The 17,964-nt window shown below is 42.3% G+C and overlaps 1 protein-coding gene across 1 annotated transcript in view; it reads left to right on the plus strand.

Moving 5' to 3' along the window:
* The window catches only part of unc5db (unc-5 netrin receptor Db), a 159,055-nt gene that overhangs the window by 91,821 nt on the left and 49,270 nt on the right, over positions 1-17,964 (plus strand). The window contains exons 5-9 of the mRNA XM_085910331.1: positions 7,304-7,484; positions 8,158-8,325; positions 13,168-13,332; positions 13,808-13,840; positions 14,717-14,902. Of these exons, the coding sequence (XP_085766457.1) occupies positions 7,304-7,484; positions 8,158-8,325; positions 13,168-13,332; positions 13,808-13,840; positions 14,717-14,902 (733 nt within the window). The remainder of the gene's footprint in view (positions 1-7,303; positions 7,485-8,157; positions 8,326-13,167; positions 13,333-13,807; positions 13,841-14,716; positions 14,903-17,964) is intronic.

Raw genomic sequence — 17,964 nt, forward strand, 5'->3', positions numbered from 1 at the left:
TCATGTAGCAGAGGGTGGAGGGAATTCAGTATCCGGACAGTTTGGAGTATGAAGCTGTTTCTGAGTCTGGTGGTGCAGGAGCGCAGGCATCTGTACCTCTTCCCAGAGGGCAGAAGTCCCCCCAATGATCATCGTCACACATCTGAATGTGGTAAAATTTGTCCTCTGCTGAGTGCCAAGCAGGGAGGCAATGGTTTTATAGTCTTTGGTATGAGCCGGCCGGGGTTTGAACCCACAACCTTCCAGTCTCAGGGCGGACACTCTACTACTAGGCCACTGAGCTGGTCCCAGTTCAGAAGTTCAAATAAAGAGTGAGGGGGGTGACTCACACACAATCGCGGCCGCCTTGCGGGTCAGACGGGAGGTGTAAACGTCCTTCAGAGAGGGGAGTGGAGCCCTGATGATTTTACTTGCAGTGTTCACTATGCAGGGCCTTCAGGTTGTACTCAGAGCAGCCAGCACCCCACACAGCAATACACCTGGAGAGGACGCTCTCAACAGTGCCACGGTAGAATGTGGTCTTGATGGCGGGAGGAGCACTTACTCGCCTGAGTTTCCGCAGAAAGTACAGGCGGCGCTGAGCTTTCTTTGCCAGCAACGCAGCGTTGGTGGTCCAGAAGAGATCCTCACTGATGTGCACCCCCAGTAATCTGGTGTTGCTCACTCTCTCCACCACAGCACCGTCAACGGTCAGCGGCAGGTGGTGGGTGTGACCCTTCCGGAAGTCAATGATAATCTCCTTGGTCTTGTTGACGTTCAGCAGAAGGTTGTTGTCCCTGCACCATGCGGCCACAAGGTCGACCTCCGATCTGTAGTGAGTCTCGTCGCCAGCGGTGATCAGACCCACCACAGTCGTGTCGTCGGCATATTTCAGCACGCGGTTGCTGCTGTAGGTCGCAGTGCAGTCATGCGTCAGCAGGGTGAAGAGCAGCGGACTGAGCACGCAGCCTTGAGGGGCCCTCGTGCTCAGCGTGATGCTGCCGGAGACATTGTCGCCCACACGGACTACTTGAGGCCTCTGACAGAGGAAATCCAATAGCCAGTTGCAAAGGTAGGTACTGAGGCCCAGCTTGTCGAGTTTGCAGATGAGACGCTGTGGAACAATGGTGTTGAATGCAGAACTGAAGTCTACAAACAGCAATCTCACATACGAGTCTCTGTTCTCCAGGTGGGTGAGGGCAGAGTGGAGGGCAGAGCAGATGGCATCCTCAGAGGACCGATGGGATCGGTACGCAAACTGGAAGGGGTCTATGGTGGGGGGGAAGAACAGATCTGACGTGCGCCATGACAAGCCGCTCAAAGCACTTCATGACGATGGGTGTCAGTGCCACAGGGCGGTAGTCATTGAAGCAGGAAGGAGCAGGATTTTTCGGCACAAGTATGATGGTGGCAGCCTTGAAACATGACGGGACGATGGCCTGCTGCAGGGAAATGTTAAAGATGTCCGTGAAGACATCCATCAGCTCCTCAGCACAGTCCTTCAGCGCTCGACCCGGGATGTTGTCCGGGCCCGCCGCCTTACGGGTGTTGATAGCGGCAATCGTCCTCCTCACACAGAGAGGCACAGGGGCTGCTCGTTCGGTGGGGGAGGGGTCTTCAGCGGGCAAGTGCTGTTCTGAGCGTCGAAGCGAGCAAAGAAGCGGTTCAGTTCGTTGAGCTGAGGGACGTCGCCCTCACAGCTCTGCGGCGCGGGCTTGTAGTCCGTGATGGTCTGAATGCCTTGCCACAGGCTCCGAGCATCCCTGCTGTCCTTGAAGTGGGCGGTAATCTTGGAAGAGAATGCCTTTTTCGCTTCCTTGATGCCCCGGGACAGGTTCGCCCTAGATGATCTCACGCCCACTTCATCCACAGCCCTGTAGGCTTTGTCTCTGGCCCACAGCAGCCCGAGGACAGCCCCTGTCAGCCATGGATTCCAGTTAGCCCTAGTGACGATGTATTTTGTGAGTGTCACATCATCAATGCACTTCGCGATGTAAGAGGTCACAGAGTCAGTATACTCCTCAATGTCCGTCTGATTGTTGCAAGTGGCTGCCTGCTTAAACATTTCCCAGTGTGTAGTGCCAAAGCAGTCTCAGAGCATCAGAGGCCCCCTCAGGCCACAATCTTACCTGCTTGCGAACCGGCCTGGAAGCTCTCACTCTTTGTCTGTACGTGGGCATAAGCATAACAATGATGTGGTCAGAAAGTCCAATGTGGGGGGGGGGGGGGGGGCTTGAAAGCTCCTTTATGTGCAGTGTAGACCAGGTCCAGGAAGCTGTCACCACGTGTTGGAAAATTAACATGCTGGTCAAGCTTTGGAAAGACAGATTTCAGGTCAGCATGTTTAAAATCCCCAGCGAAGATGGTGAAACCGTCAGGGTGTGCCGTCCGCTGATCACTGACAGCCTGGTACAGTTCACTAAGGGCCGTGATCCTGTCGCTTCCAACGTTGGAAGGCAGGATGTAGACTGCAACAAGCAGGTAAAAAGGACGGCACTTAATGATCACAAACTCCGCCAGTGGCGAGCAGTGTCTGTGTACAACTACAGAGTCCCGGCACCATTTGTCACGGAAGTAGACACAGATTCCTCCTCCACGTGATTTTCCTCGTTTTAAAATGGCCCGGTCCGCTCGATAGCACGCTAGCTGCTCCAGTTGCACAGCAGAGTCCGTAATGTTGACATTCAACCAAGTCTCAGTGAACACGAGCACAGAGCAGTTACTCACTGTCCGGTTCGTAAATCTCAGCAGTCGAATGTAATCCATTTTGTTGTCCAGCGACCAAACGTTCACCAGAAGAATGGAAGGCACGGCCGGGTGAGTTGGGTTCGCCGCTAGCCTGGCCCGGACGCCTCCACGCTTGCCCCTGTTCTGCCTCCTCACACACCGCTTCCGACTTTTTCTAACCGGGGAAGGAGTAGCAGACAAGACTGCCGTCGTTTCAGGCCGGAGTAGTCCGAGTGCCTTTAATGTCTCCCAAACCTGCGAGCCCACCTTCACCCTCGATGGTCATCCCCTTTCCATCGTCCCACACTTTACCTACCTAGGCAGTGTTCTGTCCCCCTCCTGCAACATCGACGACAACATTCAGGTCCGCATCGGCCTGGCCTCCGCTGCCTTTGGCAGGCTCAGCTCCAGGGTCTTCCAGAATAGGAGTCTTACTATCTCCACCAAAGCAGCTGTGTATAAGGCAGTATGTCTGTCTACACTGCTATATGGCTCGGAAACCTGGACACCTTACCAGAGGCACATACGAACCCTAGAGGCCTTCCACATCCACTGCCTGCAAAGGATCCTGGGTGTATCTTGGGAAGACGGTGCCCTATGTTGAGATCTTTGACCGGACCCACACACTCAGCATTGCCCTGCTCCTTGCGCAGAAACATCTATGTTGGATAGGTCATGTGATCTGTATGCCTACCCACCGCCTCCCTAGGCAGATCCTCTATGGCCAGCTTTTGGGTGGTCAGAGATCTGTAGGATGCCAGAAAAAGCGCTACAAGGATCACCTCAAAACCCTCCTGAAGAAGTGTGACATTACCCCTACAGCACTCGAGTCCCTGGCTGCTGTTCGCCACACCTGGAGTTCCACCTGCCACCAGGGTATTACTCACGTTCAGGAGCAGGCCACAGAGAGGAGGATACAACGCCGTGCACAGAGGCCCTCCAGTACCATATACCCCTGTCCTTCATGTGGCAAGACCTGCGGATCACGCATTGGCCTCCACAGCCACATGGCTATGCACTGCCGCAAAACACCAATAACTGTCCATATTTTTAATCTGGAGCAACATCATCATCGAAATCGATGGACTGCCCCTAGTAGTAGTAGTATATACGTATATACGTATTTATGTATGTATGTATTTATGTGTGTGTGTGTTTGTGTGTGTGTGTGTGTGTGTGTGTGTGTGTGTGTGTGTGTGTGTGTGTGTGTGTATGTGTGTTTGCGTGCGTGCGTGCGTGTGTGTGTGTATGTATGTATGTATGTATGTATGTATGTATGTAAGTATGTATGTATGTATGTATGTATGTAAGTATGTATGTATGTATGTATATATGTATGTACTATATACGTATGTATGTATGTATGTATGTATGTATGTATGTATGTATGTATGTATGTATGTATGTATGTATGTATGTATGTATGTATGTATGTATGTATGTATGTATGTATGTATGTATGTATGTAAGTATGTATGTATGTATGTATGTAAGTATGTATGTAAGTATGTATGTGCATGCGTGTTTGTTTTACCTGCTAATTCATTTACTGTGACTTGTGTGACTGTTGATGAGGGACTTTAGCATTTTGATCACCACCTACAGTAAATTCAAATGGTCCCCCACTGAGAAAGGTAGCAAACGAAGCTCACAATGAGATAACCCTTCGAGTCTGACTCGGGGCAAATACCACATTTAAATGTCTTGGAGAAAAAAAGGTCACCAGGTCTTCATCAATGAAAATGTCAAATGTCTCAAATTCTCTATTCCTGGTCCAGTAACCATAAGACTCCATGATATGTGCTTGGCATAGTTTTTAGGAAGAGATTAGTCCTGGGCCATGCACTTAATAAATGATTTAACATGGAAATGGAGGATGGTGCTGATGTCATCTCAGTGCTACAGAATTCACTGTGCGGATAAAAAATAGATTGGAGTAGTATAGACGAAAATCACAACCTCATATGTAGTTCTTTTCCAGCACAAATGAGTCCAGCCACAAGAGAGAGCAATGACTAATATAGAGTCCAATATCCTCAGCGCGGTCGATTGCAGCGCAACTGGTTCCATAAAATAGTGAGATGGTAACGAGTCTGGTTGTATCATTTTAAATTGCTGCTACGAGTGACTTCTATACTACAGAGGCAAAATACAAATAAAATGTTTGGTTTAGGAAACTAGGAGCTATTTTTGTGAATTATGTCATTATTGTTAAGGAGGTCAGGATAAGCACATTACTTATGAGATAATATCAAATAAAAAGAAAAACACAAAAGATTAGGAGTCACACTTTTTGCCTCAGCAACTAAAACTATAAACTTTTGGATTTATTTAAATATGACTGTTTTCTTTGAACCATAGGACACGTGTCAATCTATTGTCTTCCAGGCCCGCCATCCTGCATGCTTTAGATGTTTCTTTCCTCCATCACAACTGATTTAAATGATCAAGCAGGATAGCGGTCCTCAAGGATCGGAGTTTGTGCGACAAAACCTGCCTGTGGTTTTACTATTGGGTCAGTGGAGATTACTGAAATAAGATAACTTTAAATGTTGCCATTATATCTTATACAAATGACTGCAGTTTTGCCTGTTCTATATAGGCTCAGTTGTCATTTTGTTTACGGGTAAACACACACAGACACACACGCACAAATACACACACACGCACACACACACACAGGAAGGAAAGGGACTTGAAAGTAGACCAGATCTTTTAACGTTTCGAGAAAGGCGTACATTAGAACCCTGTTTGCATAATGAGTTACCTTTGAGGTGTATTGCTGAAAATAGGTGTGGAATGGACAGCCAAAAAGGGGAAACCTGTTTTTTTCAGCAAAGATCTGTAATCCAAGATGAATCCTCATTTTCAGTAGTTGTTCGGGTAGACTGTCTAATGACCCTGCTGTCTGATTGTTTTTATTTTTCAGCTTTATTAATACATTGTTATGATCCTCCCAAACAATTCACCATTCAAATATCCCTAATTTACCATTAAAATACCTCACTTAGTTTTCCACTTGTGTAATCCTGCTCTTATTTGCCTGCTAGTATTTGTCATTGGTCAGTTCAGTTCTTTTAGCAAAGAGATGACGTGTGTCATGATTAAACTAAGTCAAGACTTCATTCCCTCCCTGCCCAGAGCTGTTGTTTTTATTTAGCTCTGGTAAAAGACATTGGAATAGCATGATAGTACATAATGCCCCCAAACTGAAGGAGAATTGGAATTTACAAACCAACAAGGGCGCAACAGATTTTGTGTTTCCCTCCATATCTTTTCTGATTAACCTCCAGGCTCGGACAGCGCTACTGAAGTACAGATAGTTCCTGGGGCTCTACCTGCCTGCTATTTGGTTTAGTGTTTATATGGGCACACTTAGTAGCTACGTATTCTGAGTTTAAAGTATCTGCAGGTATTTGTGTTGTGAACTGACAACACACGTCTTGCTGATTGGTGTCAGGGAGAGTCCTTGTAGCGGATTAACTCTGCCTCCTTATGTTTGCTTCCCACATAGTATCATGGACATTTCCTAGTCCAATCCATGAAATTGAGTCAGCAATTAACATAAACTACAGGGGGCTCAGCGCTTCTGCCAAAGTGGAAGCAATCATGCTAAATTGTTACAGTTGACTCAGCATGACTCAGGAGAGATTTATTCTAATGATAGCAGAAGCGGAAGTTAATTGTTTGAGCTGTGTCCCCTTGATACCAAATAGCTAGGTACTTGATTTGCAGAAACAAAACACAAGGTGGCAAGGTCTTGATTACCACCCTCATAAATTTCAACGGTGGCTACAGTGTCACTCATAACACCACATTTCTCTCTAATTTCTTTTCACAGCATATAATCATCAGCAAATGTCATCTGAATGAACTGTGTGTGGACATGCCACTGGGAATGGCCTGGGGGCAGTCACCTTCAGGCGCAGTCTGGATAATGAAATCACTGGTTGGCTGCCTTGATGTTGTACTCGCTTCCTCAAAATGCCGTTGTCAAGGTTGACACCGAAGACCATATTCAAACTGAAACAAATGAGCCAATTAGACATTAGAGTCTTTGTCTCTATCTCTCTTGCTATCTCTATCTCTCTCTTTCGGTCTCTCTTTTCTCTGTCTCTCAGTCACTCTTTCCTCACACTCGGCCGTCTTATATTTCACACCATCTGCTGTTTAAAGCAAGCAAATTACGTGGCCTAAAACACAACAAGGACTTACTGCTAATTGCTTCTTTCATGTTTCTAACTGAAATACACACAAACAATAGAAATGAACATGACTGTGGAATGCCATGTATGACGACATCTTTTCAGTGACTGATGACTTTAATCATAAAGTAATTAGGCACTGCCACAGCATGCATTTTATCTTCATTTTCTTATCAACTAGCAAGGCAATATATACTGTATTTTATTTTACGAAACACAATGTCTGAAATGGACTATGTCAATGAAAACAACAGTCAGGTGGCCCACTTGTATGAAATCCCTACACCCTATTTACCTCTGCAGAACATGAAGTGAGTCTACTGCATTTGCTCTGCTGCTGCAGCTGCTGCTGCTATCATTCTTTTGTTTTTAATCGCTTTTTTTTTCTTCAGGTGGAATGGCTGAAGAATGAAGAGCTGGTCAGTTCCCAAACTGACGACAACATCGACACCAGGGCTGACCACAACCTCATCATAAATGAGGCTCGTCTCTTTGACTCGGGAAACTACACCTGCATGGCAAGCAACATTGTGGCCAAGAGACGGAGCGCTACAGCCACTGTGACAGTCTTCGGTAGGTTGTAACTCAGTAATTGTATTGGCCACTTACTTCACATACAGCTAAACACATTTGATTGGACCCTAACTAATTTAAGGAGCCATCTGAAGAGTGATATCCCATCTTTAAATGAATTAATGTATTGTTCAAAAATCCAATGTATTACTTCATATTGAAAATCAATTTTTTCTGTCTGAAATGAGATTAGAAACCTGTGGCTTAATTTCATGTTGTGTTATATCAAATATTTCTGTATGCTTTAGGCCCTTCTAGCAAATGTGGGCTCACTATTTTCAAGATCACTTCGAAGCATTTGGCTTCCACACACTTTAGGACCGCAGTGTAACTGCTTGAGTCCCAGCAGTAAGTGTTTGGCTCCAGCCTGTCAACCACCATGAATCAATGTTGACTTTAAAAACAGCAAGTCCACGTAATGGCTGTTTTTTGCACTCCTTTGTCTTTATCTTAATTCCACAGCGAGGAATTAAATGGGGAAAAAAGCCCTACATCCAACCCAAGCAATATAGGCTGCTCACTGTTTTAGCCATTTTGTTCCACAGTTGCCTTCTTGAGGTTGCATCGCCAGTAATATCCTCTGTTTATTTTATAGCATTTGCAATGCTGGAGGTCTGCATAAATAATAGCGATTGCCGTGTTGCTTCTATCCTCTTTTTTGAACTTTGCCCAGTCAATGGCGGCTGGTCGCTTTGGACAGAGTGGTCTCCTTGTAACGTGCCATGTGGGCGAGGTGTGCAGAAGAGATCACGGACCTGTACAAACCCAGCGCCGCTGAACGGGGGATCTTTCTGCGAGGGCATGTCTGTGCAGAAGATATCATGCAACTCCCCGTGTCCAAGTTAGTTGCGTTCACACATATTGATTGTATTTCAACACTGGAGTACAGCTTTCATAAAAAAGTGCATATATTGTGTGCAGAGTTAGTATAGCATGACAAGGATTATGACAACACTTTGTTTTAGTTCAGGAAACTACAGAAACAGACCCCACAACTCCTCAATGTGGATTGAAAACTGTCTCAGTGTAGTCACAGCAGTTTAGCAGGAGTGCAGATGTACTGGTCATACTGAAAATAAAGGTTTTGCTACTTAGCTTTAAAACTATTTTAAGTGATCAATTATCAATTATATATTGTGAAATAGTGTCAAATTTCCATATCTAATACATTTCAGTTGTATGCAGAGCAGAGCCATTTGTCTGCTGCACTGAATGACGTTTCCATTCATGTTCTCATCATCTTTCCTTATTGCAGTGTCTTTCCTATAAATTAACCACATGTGCTTTTACTGACTTGGTTATTTTGTGTGATGATGCCCTACATGGAGAGTGAAACGTCACATCTAATGAATGAATGAAGTTTCATGTTTTTATATAGATTACCTATTTTTTTATGTTTCATGTTTTTATATTGATTCCCTATTTTCAACACAATGTACACCATTCACTCTGTTTTGTCGACATCGTGTTTTGTTTTCTCAAATGTGTAGGAGGTTAGAGGCTAGACTTGGGAAATTGGCGGGGTGATCCAACAAGCTGTCTTCATGCCAATTTGTTCAGCCTGTGAGGTTTCAAACTGCCAAGGTGCAGATGGTTCAGGCAGTCAGGTGGTGTTAGATACCAACTAAGAAAATCATAGTCAGGGTTTGAGGTATACCACAAATGGTAGAATAAATTTACAGATACATGGTTTGGACCAAATGAGTCAAAACATGTAATCAAAATGCTAAACATTTAGAGGTTAGCAGAAGTACAACACAAACACGAAAGGACTGTACTCAACCTCAATTTTTGAATAGCAGAACTGTGTGCCTTTATTGTTAAGCAAACATTTCTCTCATTTCTCAACAGTGTCTGCAGGCTCATTTCCTTTTACTGCTAATAGGACCAGAATTACACAAGCTCAAATACAGTAATAATTTAACCCACCCATGTCATACTTAAAATTAAGTGTAAGAAAACATAAAAGGGTGAATGCCACACTCTTCTTGAAACACATTTGGGTTGTAGTAATCTCCTGGTGCAGGGACGCTATTATCCTCATTATTAGCCACTGAGCCATAAAATGATTGTAAACCCCTCTTGTTAATGTGATATTATTTCATGCAAAGTATCTGATGTAATAAACAATATACACTGACATATTTGTGAAATGGCTTTTGTGCAGAATAGACCGTCAATTCATTCGGTTTTACCACCTAAAACTCAGCTTCGTTTTTTTGTCTGTAACCTCGTCCTTTAGAATTCCCTTTCTGGGTTTTCATCTCAAACAGACCATAATTTGACAAATTTGAAAGGTTTTCAGCCTGATTACCAATTTAGGCTGTTAATTTGAGGGTGTATTATGGTGTCTTTAACATTAAGGGAAATAATTTGCAACAAAATGAACCTTGCTTCTGAGGCGTCACCTGATCACAATGTATACAATTGTGTGCCCCAATAATCTATAAGGAACTAACTTGTCTGAGGCTTTATGTCTCTGGCGGGGTCACCCAAGGCTAACAAGTCCTTCTTCTAAGTAAGCTGCCAGACACCCCCCTCCCCGATGAAGATGACCATAATTAAACTCAGTGCTCCTTTGCACAGGCAGGACCCAGTGATCCCAGTGTGCCCTTGTAAGAAAGCACTGGCATCACTGGAGCGCTCCTCTGGAGTCAATATTGGAGTTGTTCAGTGCCTGCTGGCTAGACCTTTCCACATGGAGCCTGGCTCAGCACAGCCCAAGGAAATAGTCTGTCCCTCTACGAATTGGCTTACCGCCTGTGAGAGGGGACCAGGTAGGTCTACTATAGTGCCATACTGAAGTAGGTGGCAGCAGAGGGTATGGACCTTGGTGATCCAGGCTAAAGATGGATCTAGGGACATACAGATTGTTACCTCTGCCAAGGAAAGCGCCTGAGCTGGTGTGTGAGCTTTAGAAGTTCCCGCTCTGGGTCAATAGAAACTGTACTTTCTGCGTAGACTGAGAGTTATGGGTGTAAGCAAAAGTTGATGTCGCTTTACTATCCGTACTAGAGAGTAGAATAATGTACAGAAGTACAGCCTGGTACAGTGACCTATTTGTCCACCTGGAGGCACAGATTAATCGTCTGGTCCAACCATGAAACCATCAAAATTATGGGCATGAAAGATTATCCTTCTCTCAGCATTATTTATGAACAATCCATTATTAGACAAGCTCGAAAAATACTGCCTGATCAGAATCACATTCTCTCTCCAGAGTACCAGCTTCTTTCTTCTGGCGGGAGATTTACAGTTCCTCAGAGCAGGCTGAACTGTTACAAACATTCTTTTACCTCATTAACTATTACGCTCAAGGATGTGAATGGATAGTAGGTTAGTTAGTGAGTGCTGTACTCCAGTTGTTTATGTGTTAATTTATTCTGGGACTGTGCTTTTTATCACACTTGATGTGTGTTAACTGTTTCTTGTGTGGTGTGTGTTGTCTGGTGTGTACTATATGACTCTGCCTACTGAAAATTGCAGGATCAGCTGAGTGTCCATGACAAATTTGAAAATGAAATGAAAAATGAAAAGAGATAAAGAATGAACTGCAGTTTGCCTGTTATGTAGCCTGCTTAACTCTTGGTACCCTACAAAATAATGGGCCCATGGTGTCGTGGATTTCATTTTTTGCCTCACTCATATTGCTTTGGTATACTGTACACCAGCAGCATCTTGTTGCTTCTGTTGATGCCGCTGCAAAGGATGAGTGACTTGCAAGCACTCAAGTCTACTGGAAAAGGGGTGTTTCAGTGGTCCATTGGTTTCATTGCTGAGTTGTACTTAAGATAATTCATGGTCAGGTATGAATGCAGTCTCTGTGCAGTGTTCTAGAGTACCAATGGATCCCTTGTGCTCTGCCAAGTTCACATCTTTGTGCTCTAACTATGGCTCCCGCAACCAAATAAGCTTTTTTTGCGACACTCTAAAGATAGGTAATATATCCTTCGCATGTGCAAAGTTGACTACAGGACAAGTCATGACTGTAATGCTTTTCAGAAATCCCGAACTCTCAGTAGAAGTAATTGTAGAAGGGTCATGATAAGCCTATTCACAGCTACACTCCAGGTGATAGATTCAGCAAAACTTAACATAATGATTAGGTCAAACATGACACAATGTGGTATGTTAAATTTATTTCCTCAAAATAAATTCACATCGATAGACTAATCTAATAATGAACATGTATCAATTTTGAGGGTTTTTAATCAATCTGAAATGCAACAAAATCAAATGTTTTTCACTTTTTCAGACAAAATTAAATTATTTTAAGATACATACTTATCATTGAACAAAGATGATATCAAATATACATTTACAATAGGAAACTTTAAATGGAAAAAACTTCCCAAATTACAAAAACAAATTAAATATTGATTCAAAAAATGTATATATCAGCGATGGATAGCATAGACAGACAGCAGAGATGGGCATTTTAAATTACGTATGGGTCCACAACTTTTTATCAGTGTTACAGGAGAGCGGGGGGGGGGGGGCACATAGGAGCACGCACTTTAATAATAATAAGCTGCACAATAAGAGCACAATAAGCTGTATGACAAAAATTTCAAATATGGACAAAATACATGCATGTGTACAAAATGCGTGCTCGTGATATATTTCCTTTTTCGTAATGTATTTCTCATGCATGTACTTGTTTAAAAGATCCAGCCTTCAACAAAAAATGATTTGAAGCAGAGGATACAATTTGTTGTTTTTTTTCGCAGTGGAAAGGGCTCTTTTGCATAAAAAGTACCATTCAAGGATGCCACAAAACCTCTAAACATTAAACCAACATTGAGAATTAATTTTGCGTATTAATTCACAAAAATCTACTCACTCAAATTGTAATATGTGGTACTATGTTTGTCCTACATGTCATTCCAAATCTGCATAAAAACATATTCGGCGTATGGAGCAGTATAAAATTTGCAACAAAGCTATATCTGCCATCAGTTAGTGAATATTGATATAACCTATAATGATACAGTATTCGCAGAGAATAGGGCTGCAAATACTGCAAGGCAGCGAATACTGAAAATCTGCAAATAGTTAGCATGTTAGTAGTGTTTATGATGGCATGCTAAACTGTAAAAAAAGGCTGTCTCCATCCATCCATCCATCCATCCATCCGAACTATTTATCATCAAATATGTGCATTTTCAGTCAATTTGTACTATTTCAATATTTACTGGTTTATTTTCATATGCATTATAAAACAATTTCGGTCATGACTGTAGTAAAAAAGTATGTTTACAATACATAGTAATGTACAGTAGATAATGAGGAAAATTCCTGCATCATGTAAAAATCAAACCTTTTCCATTTTAAATACCAGTCTCTTATAAGTGACTTATATTTGGCTTTTAGAATAAACTCTTAACCTGTCTGCTTGTCTAACTGCTGATGTTGTGTTAATAAATTAAAGTTGAACCTTTTTTTCTTTTAAAAGCACATTTTAAAATAAGTCCATGCGTTTGGAAAACACTTGAAGCCGTATTATGATCATGAGAGTGCTGACCCAGAAATGAGACATGATACTAGTTCATTTAATTTGAGCAGCAAATGACTCCCTGGAGAGGCATTTGAGCTACCTCGGTTGTCAAGTACTGTAATTCCCAGAAAGTTCAGATTTTGTGCTGCTGTGTTGGCTGATTGTGTGAGTGTCTTTGTGTTCCAGTCGATGGAGGCTGGGATGAATGGAGTGAGTGGACCGTATGTAACAACCAGTGTGAAAGACAACGAAGTCGAGAGTGCAACTCCCCGGCACCCAAACACAGAGGCAAGATGTGTGAAGGGAACTCAGAGGCCACTGAGAACTGTACAGATGGACAATGTACTCAAAGTAAGTCCTTTCTCACCGCTCAGCATGATTGGCTGTTATCTTCTATCATCTTTCCGGTCATTATCATCATCATCATTTTTCTCTGCACTCCTGGCAAATATTCAGGCTTAATTGGACATGTGCGTTTGGGAAAACTGTGTTGACATAAATGTCCAAGGCATGATAATATCAGAAGTCATTTCTGTAGGCATAAAGATGATTTTCTTACTCAGTCCAACCTTGGTGGTGTCCAATGCCAGAAAACAATCTCTCGCTCTCTCTGTCTCCCTCTCTCCTTGGACTTGCGTTACCACTCTTTGAGGCAATTGTAAACTTTTGAGTCTCACCAGTTTTATCTCTGATGCAAGGAGAGGCAGCATCATCTATGAACTCAAGTGTCAGACTAACTTCACTGTTTAAGTCACTTCATAGGGACTTGGACTTTAATCACCACTTTCCCTCCTCTTCATCTTATTCTATCTCTCTGTCTTTGCAGATCGAAAGCTGCTACATGACGTTAAACCTCAAAGTGAGTGCCTAGTGGATTTTTTTCCTTTATCTCCCCAACTTCAGACAGTAATTCGCTTACTTCACAGACTAATGCTGGAACATTTCTCTGTGCAGTATGGGTATTTACTTGGTGATGCCATGAGAAACAAATTACCACCATTTAGTTCACCTTGATCTGAGCATCTTAGTTCTAACCCAGCAGGTGGTCATTATGTGATTCATCATTTCCAGTGCCCTGACTTTATGACAGCCATAACATCACAGCTGTGTTTCTACTTTGAGCTGTGAGATGTATTGGTTGTGACAAGTGGACATGTGTTATGTTGTAGTGGATTAATTGGTTTTAATATTTTTGCAAACTGGCTAAATTGACCAATTTGCACTGCTGTCCTTCTTCATGCGGCTTTCAATCACTTGCATGAGTTTGCCTGACAGTGATTGTCAGCTGTTAGTTTGACTGATTTCATTAGCGTGCTACATCAGAATAAACGTTGTGAATAATCATTTCTTGATTGATGGTGGTTACATTTAGCATTTATGTGAGCACTCTGTATTTAATTCAATAGGCTTTTTTTATTTTCCTATGCAACGGATATGATCAACCCACATTAGCTAATTGATTTCATAGTTCCCAATTTATCGGTGTTGGATCTAAACGACTTGGGTCTCAAGGGTTTAGGTTAGTCATATTCCATGTTAGCAGATTCAGTAGAATATGCAAAATATTAAATTTAAAGCAGCTGTGCTGCAAAATTAATCGGCTTGCTCCATCATATCATTCTTTTCCCATTCTATGGCTTCTCAAATATACTGTAACACTGTTGTATGTGATTTATCTTTATAACACAAACATTTAGTCTCAACTGCTATTATTTTTTTTCTGTGTGTGTGCTAGGTATGGACAGTACCAATGACGTGGCTCTGTATTCTGGCTTGGGAGCTGGTATTATTGCTGTGGGCATACTGGTAGTGGCTATCATGCTGTACAGGAAGAACCAGAGCGAGTATGGCGTAGATGTCATTGATTCGTCTGCACTTGCTGGAGGCTTTCAGTCCTTCAACTTCAAGACCACTAGACAAGGTGAGAGTACAGTGCACTGTCGGACCAAATGGTGTAATTTGACTCAATCTTTCCTACCTAGCAATATAGAAATGAACTAGCGTAACCCATCGCTAATTATTGAATTCAAAGGTAAATGTTCCCAGGCTGTAGAAGTCAAGCAGGGCAACCTTTAATAGTACTCTAGATAACAATCCTTGTAATCCATAAAGACACAGTATACACAATATACCAGAATTTTAGTTTTCTTAAATATAAATATATAAAATATAAATTTATATATAAATATAAATATATACTAACAAAAAAAAACATTTCCATCAAAGACCTCTGCAACAGGGCCTGCCTCATGATTGATGGCATTTATCTGCAATGTGCTGTGCAAGCCACCCTATCTGCTTTGGATTTATACTTCAATAATCAGTGAAAGAACCTGTCCTTCTGTTTTGACATATCTGCCACCCCTGTTATGTGTAATGGGAGGTAATCAATTTCACAGAGATGCTTACACCAAACTGTCCGCCTCAGACCACACATTTGGTTGCGTGACTGTTAATCCCTCCATGAGATTGCACTGGGCCAAACTGTTGATGGATAAACGTGTGAAATGTGAAAAAGTTAACATCACTTGTGTTTTTGCTCACGGCGATCTTAGAGAAGTGACTGCTGGTGTGCCATCAAGCATCGCAATAGGCCTTTGTGTTACTATACCTGACATTATTGAATTGATCACTCCAGGAGTGTTGTGGTCGTCTTAGAAGAAGTTTTTAGAAGAATTTTTTACCTCACATCCAAACAGACACATGGAGTTGGGTTGGCACAAACAATTATTTTACTACTCACTATTATATATACACTACTATATATATATATATATATATATATATATATATATATGTTGTTTTTTGTATATTTTATAGTATATATATATATATATATATATATATATATATATATATATATATATATATATATATATATATATATATATATATTTGAAGGTGATACTTTTTGGGGCTTCTGTAGTATGCATAATTTAATCTTCACATTCAAATTGTGATATGCATGTTTTTAGCACTGTAAATTAGTACAGTAGATTCGAACAACCTGGGTACGTTAGGATTGTTAGGATATTGTTAGGAATTGCTAGATGTTACCATTAAGTGTCTGTGGCAAATATTATTTACACTACATTTTACTTGGAGTGCTGAGTCATTAAATGCACGACTCTGCGTGATCGTGAATGAATGCCAATACTTTTACTGGCATACTGTACCTGACACTTAAAAGCATGTGATAAGCATGATGGAAATGAGAAATCCACCTTGATGCATGCGAACGCTAAGATTTGAGGGAAAAAGTAAGGCTGGTGTGAGAGGTGATGTGAGCCAGGTCCACATTCAGCAGGTCATCAATCCTATTTAAATAGGCCAGCTCCCCCCAGAGCCTGCCTGCTGTGCCCTCCACTGGCCACAATCACTTCTTTCCATTTTCTACTCCATCAGCCAGGCAAAATGTGGAATGCTTCCACGTTTTTTTCTGATTAAAACCCAAGTTTGCACCGGAGAATTTTTTAATGCATTTCCTAATAGCCTGATTCTGCCATACTTTGCTATTGAAGAACATAAAATCAAACACAATTAATCACATGCAAACCAGGAGCTTTATTTAAAAGCTGAAATACTTTTTAACAAACACTAAATGCTTTTGGATGACTCTCTTTTAGCAGAGCAAATATGAGGCCAAGTGCAGAATGAGTCTTTGGATCTAAACCTGTCCCTGCACATTTCTCCTCCCTGTGAGTGATTTTTAATCAGAGGCCCAATTCCAAACCTATCCCTCAAGGTATTCAACCTGAGGTACATTTCATTTACTTCTCTCGTCTCACCACTGCCATTCCATTTTCGCTGCACTATTCCTAAAGATGCATACCCAAGCAATAATCAGATTGGTCTCCACTCGACCAGAGGGGAGAAATTCAGCACTGATCGAATGTCAGCTGCAGAGGGCTAATGTCCACTTGACTGCAGGTCTGGCAGAGAAGTTGGAATATGCCACTGTCATGTCTGGTGACACTAATAGACTGCTTGGAAATGATACATTATATGCATTTTTAATCGCTTTTACGAGATATGGAATAGGTTCTGTATGGCATTCTTGATACCATGCCTTATTACGCTTTTGTAGGAAAGTGGGATAATCCAATATTAAAACTATTCAGTGCAAGTATTGTAGCTTTATCTCAATGTTGAAAAAATATTTAATTGTATCGAAATAACAATAATAATTATAATGATACTGTTACGACAACTACCACCACTAGATGGATAGACGGACGAGCGGATGGATGGATACTTTATTGATCCCCGGGGGGGAAATACGTTACTACTACTACTACTGTATTTCTATTTGCTATCTACTACTCTGTTCTATTTAAGGAACTGACTTTTAAGTGTGTTGTTGACTTTTTTTTTTCTTGGGTTGGTCAAAGCCCAAACCTCTCAAAATCACAAATCATCCTCCTGGTAATTGATGATTTCCATGAACATAAAACAACATTAGACTCCCACCTTGCACCCCTCGCCAGGCAACAGCTGGGCATCAAGGACTCCGTGACTTTACAGTTATTTTGGCAGAGGGCAGGGGCAGCACATGTCTGAGTCTGCCAGATCGATGTGGTGCACCGCACCTTGTTTGGCAGCATCGTCACATCTAATGATCACAGATGAAGACCGCTCTGCAGGCTCTTGGGTGCACACCGGGAGCTCCCTTCATTTAAATCGCAGTCACCTAGACCCCTCCTGGCCCTCCTGCTGTCTCCCCCCTGTCCTTCAGTAGGTCAGCCGGGTGTCCAGAGAAGCTGACTGCAGCAGATGGATTATGGAGATCAAGCCGTGAGTGCTAGGTAATTAAATCTTACACTTTAGCCATGGATCCAAGCCCTGGACCTACTGTCCAGGTTATGTTCCTTTATCTCAGATGTGCTCGTCGGCTGCTTGATTTCAATTGGTGCTAGAGCTTGGCTCCTAAGATGCATCTATGGACCTGTTTTTATTCGGCTTGGTTTTGCAATAATTTATTGT

This window comes from Syngnathus leptorhynchus, chromosome 4, assembly GCF_054491065.1.
Source record: "Syngnathus leptorhynchus isolate UIUO chromosome 4, UIUO_Slep, whole genome shotgun sequence".
Classification (NCBI taxonomy): Eukaryota; Metazoa; Chordata; class Actinopteri; order Syngnathiformes; family Syngnathidae; genus Syngnathus; species Syngnathus leptorhynchus.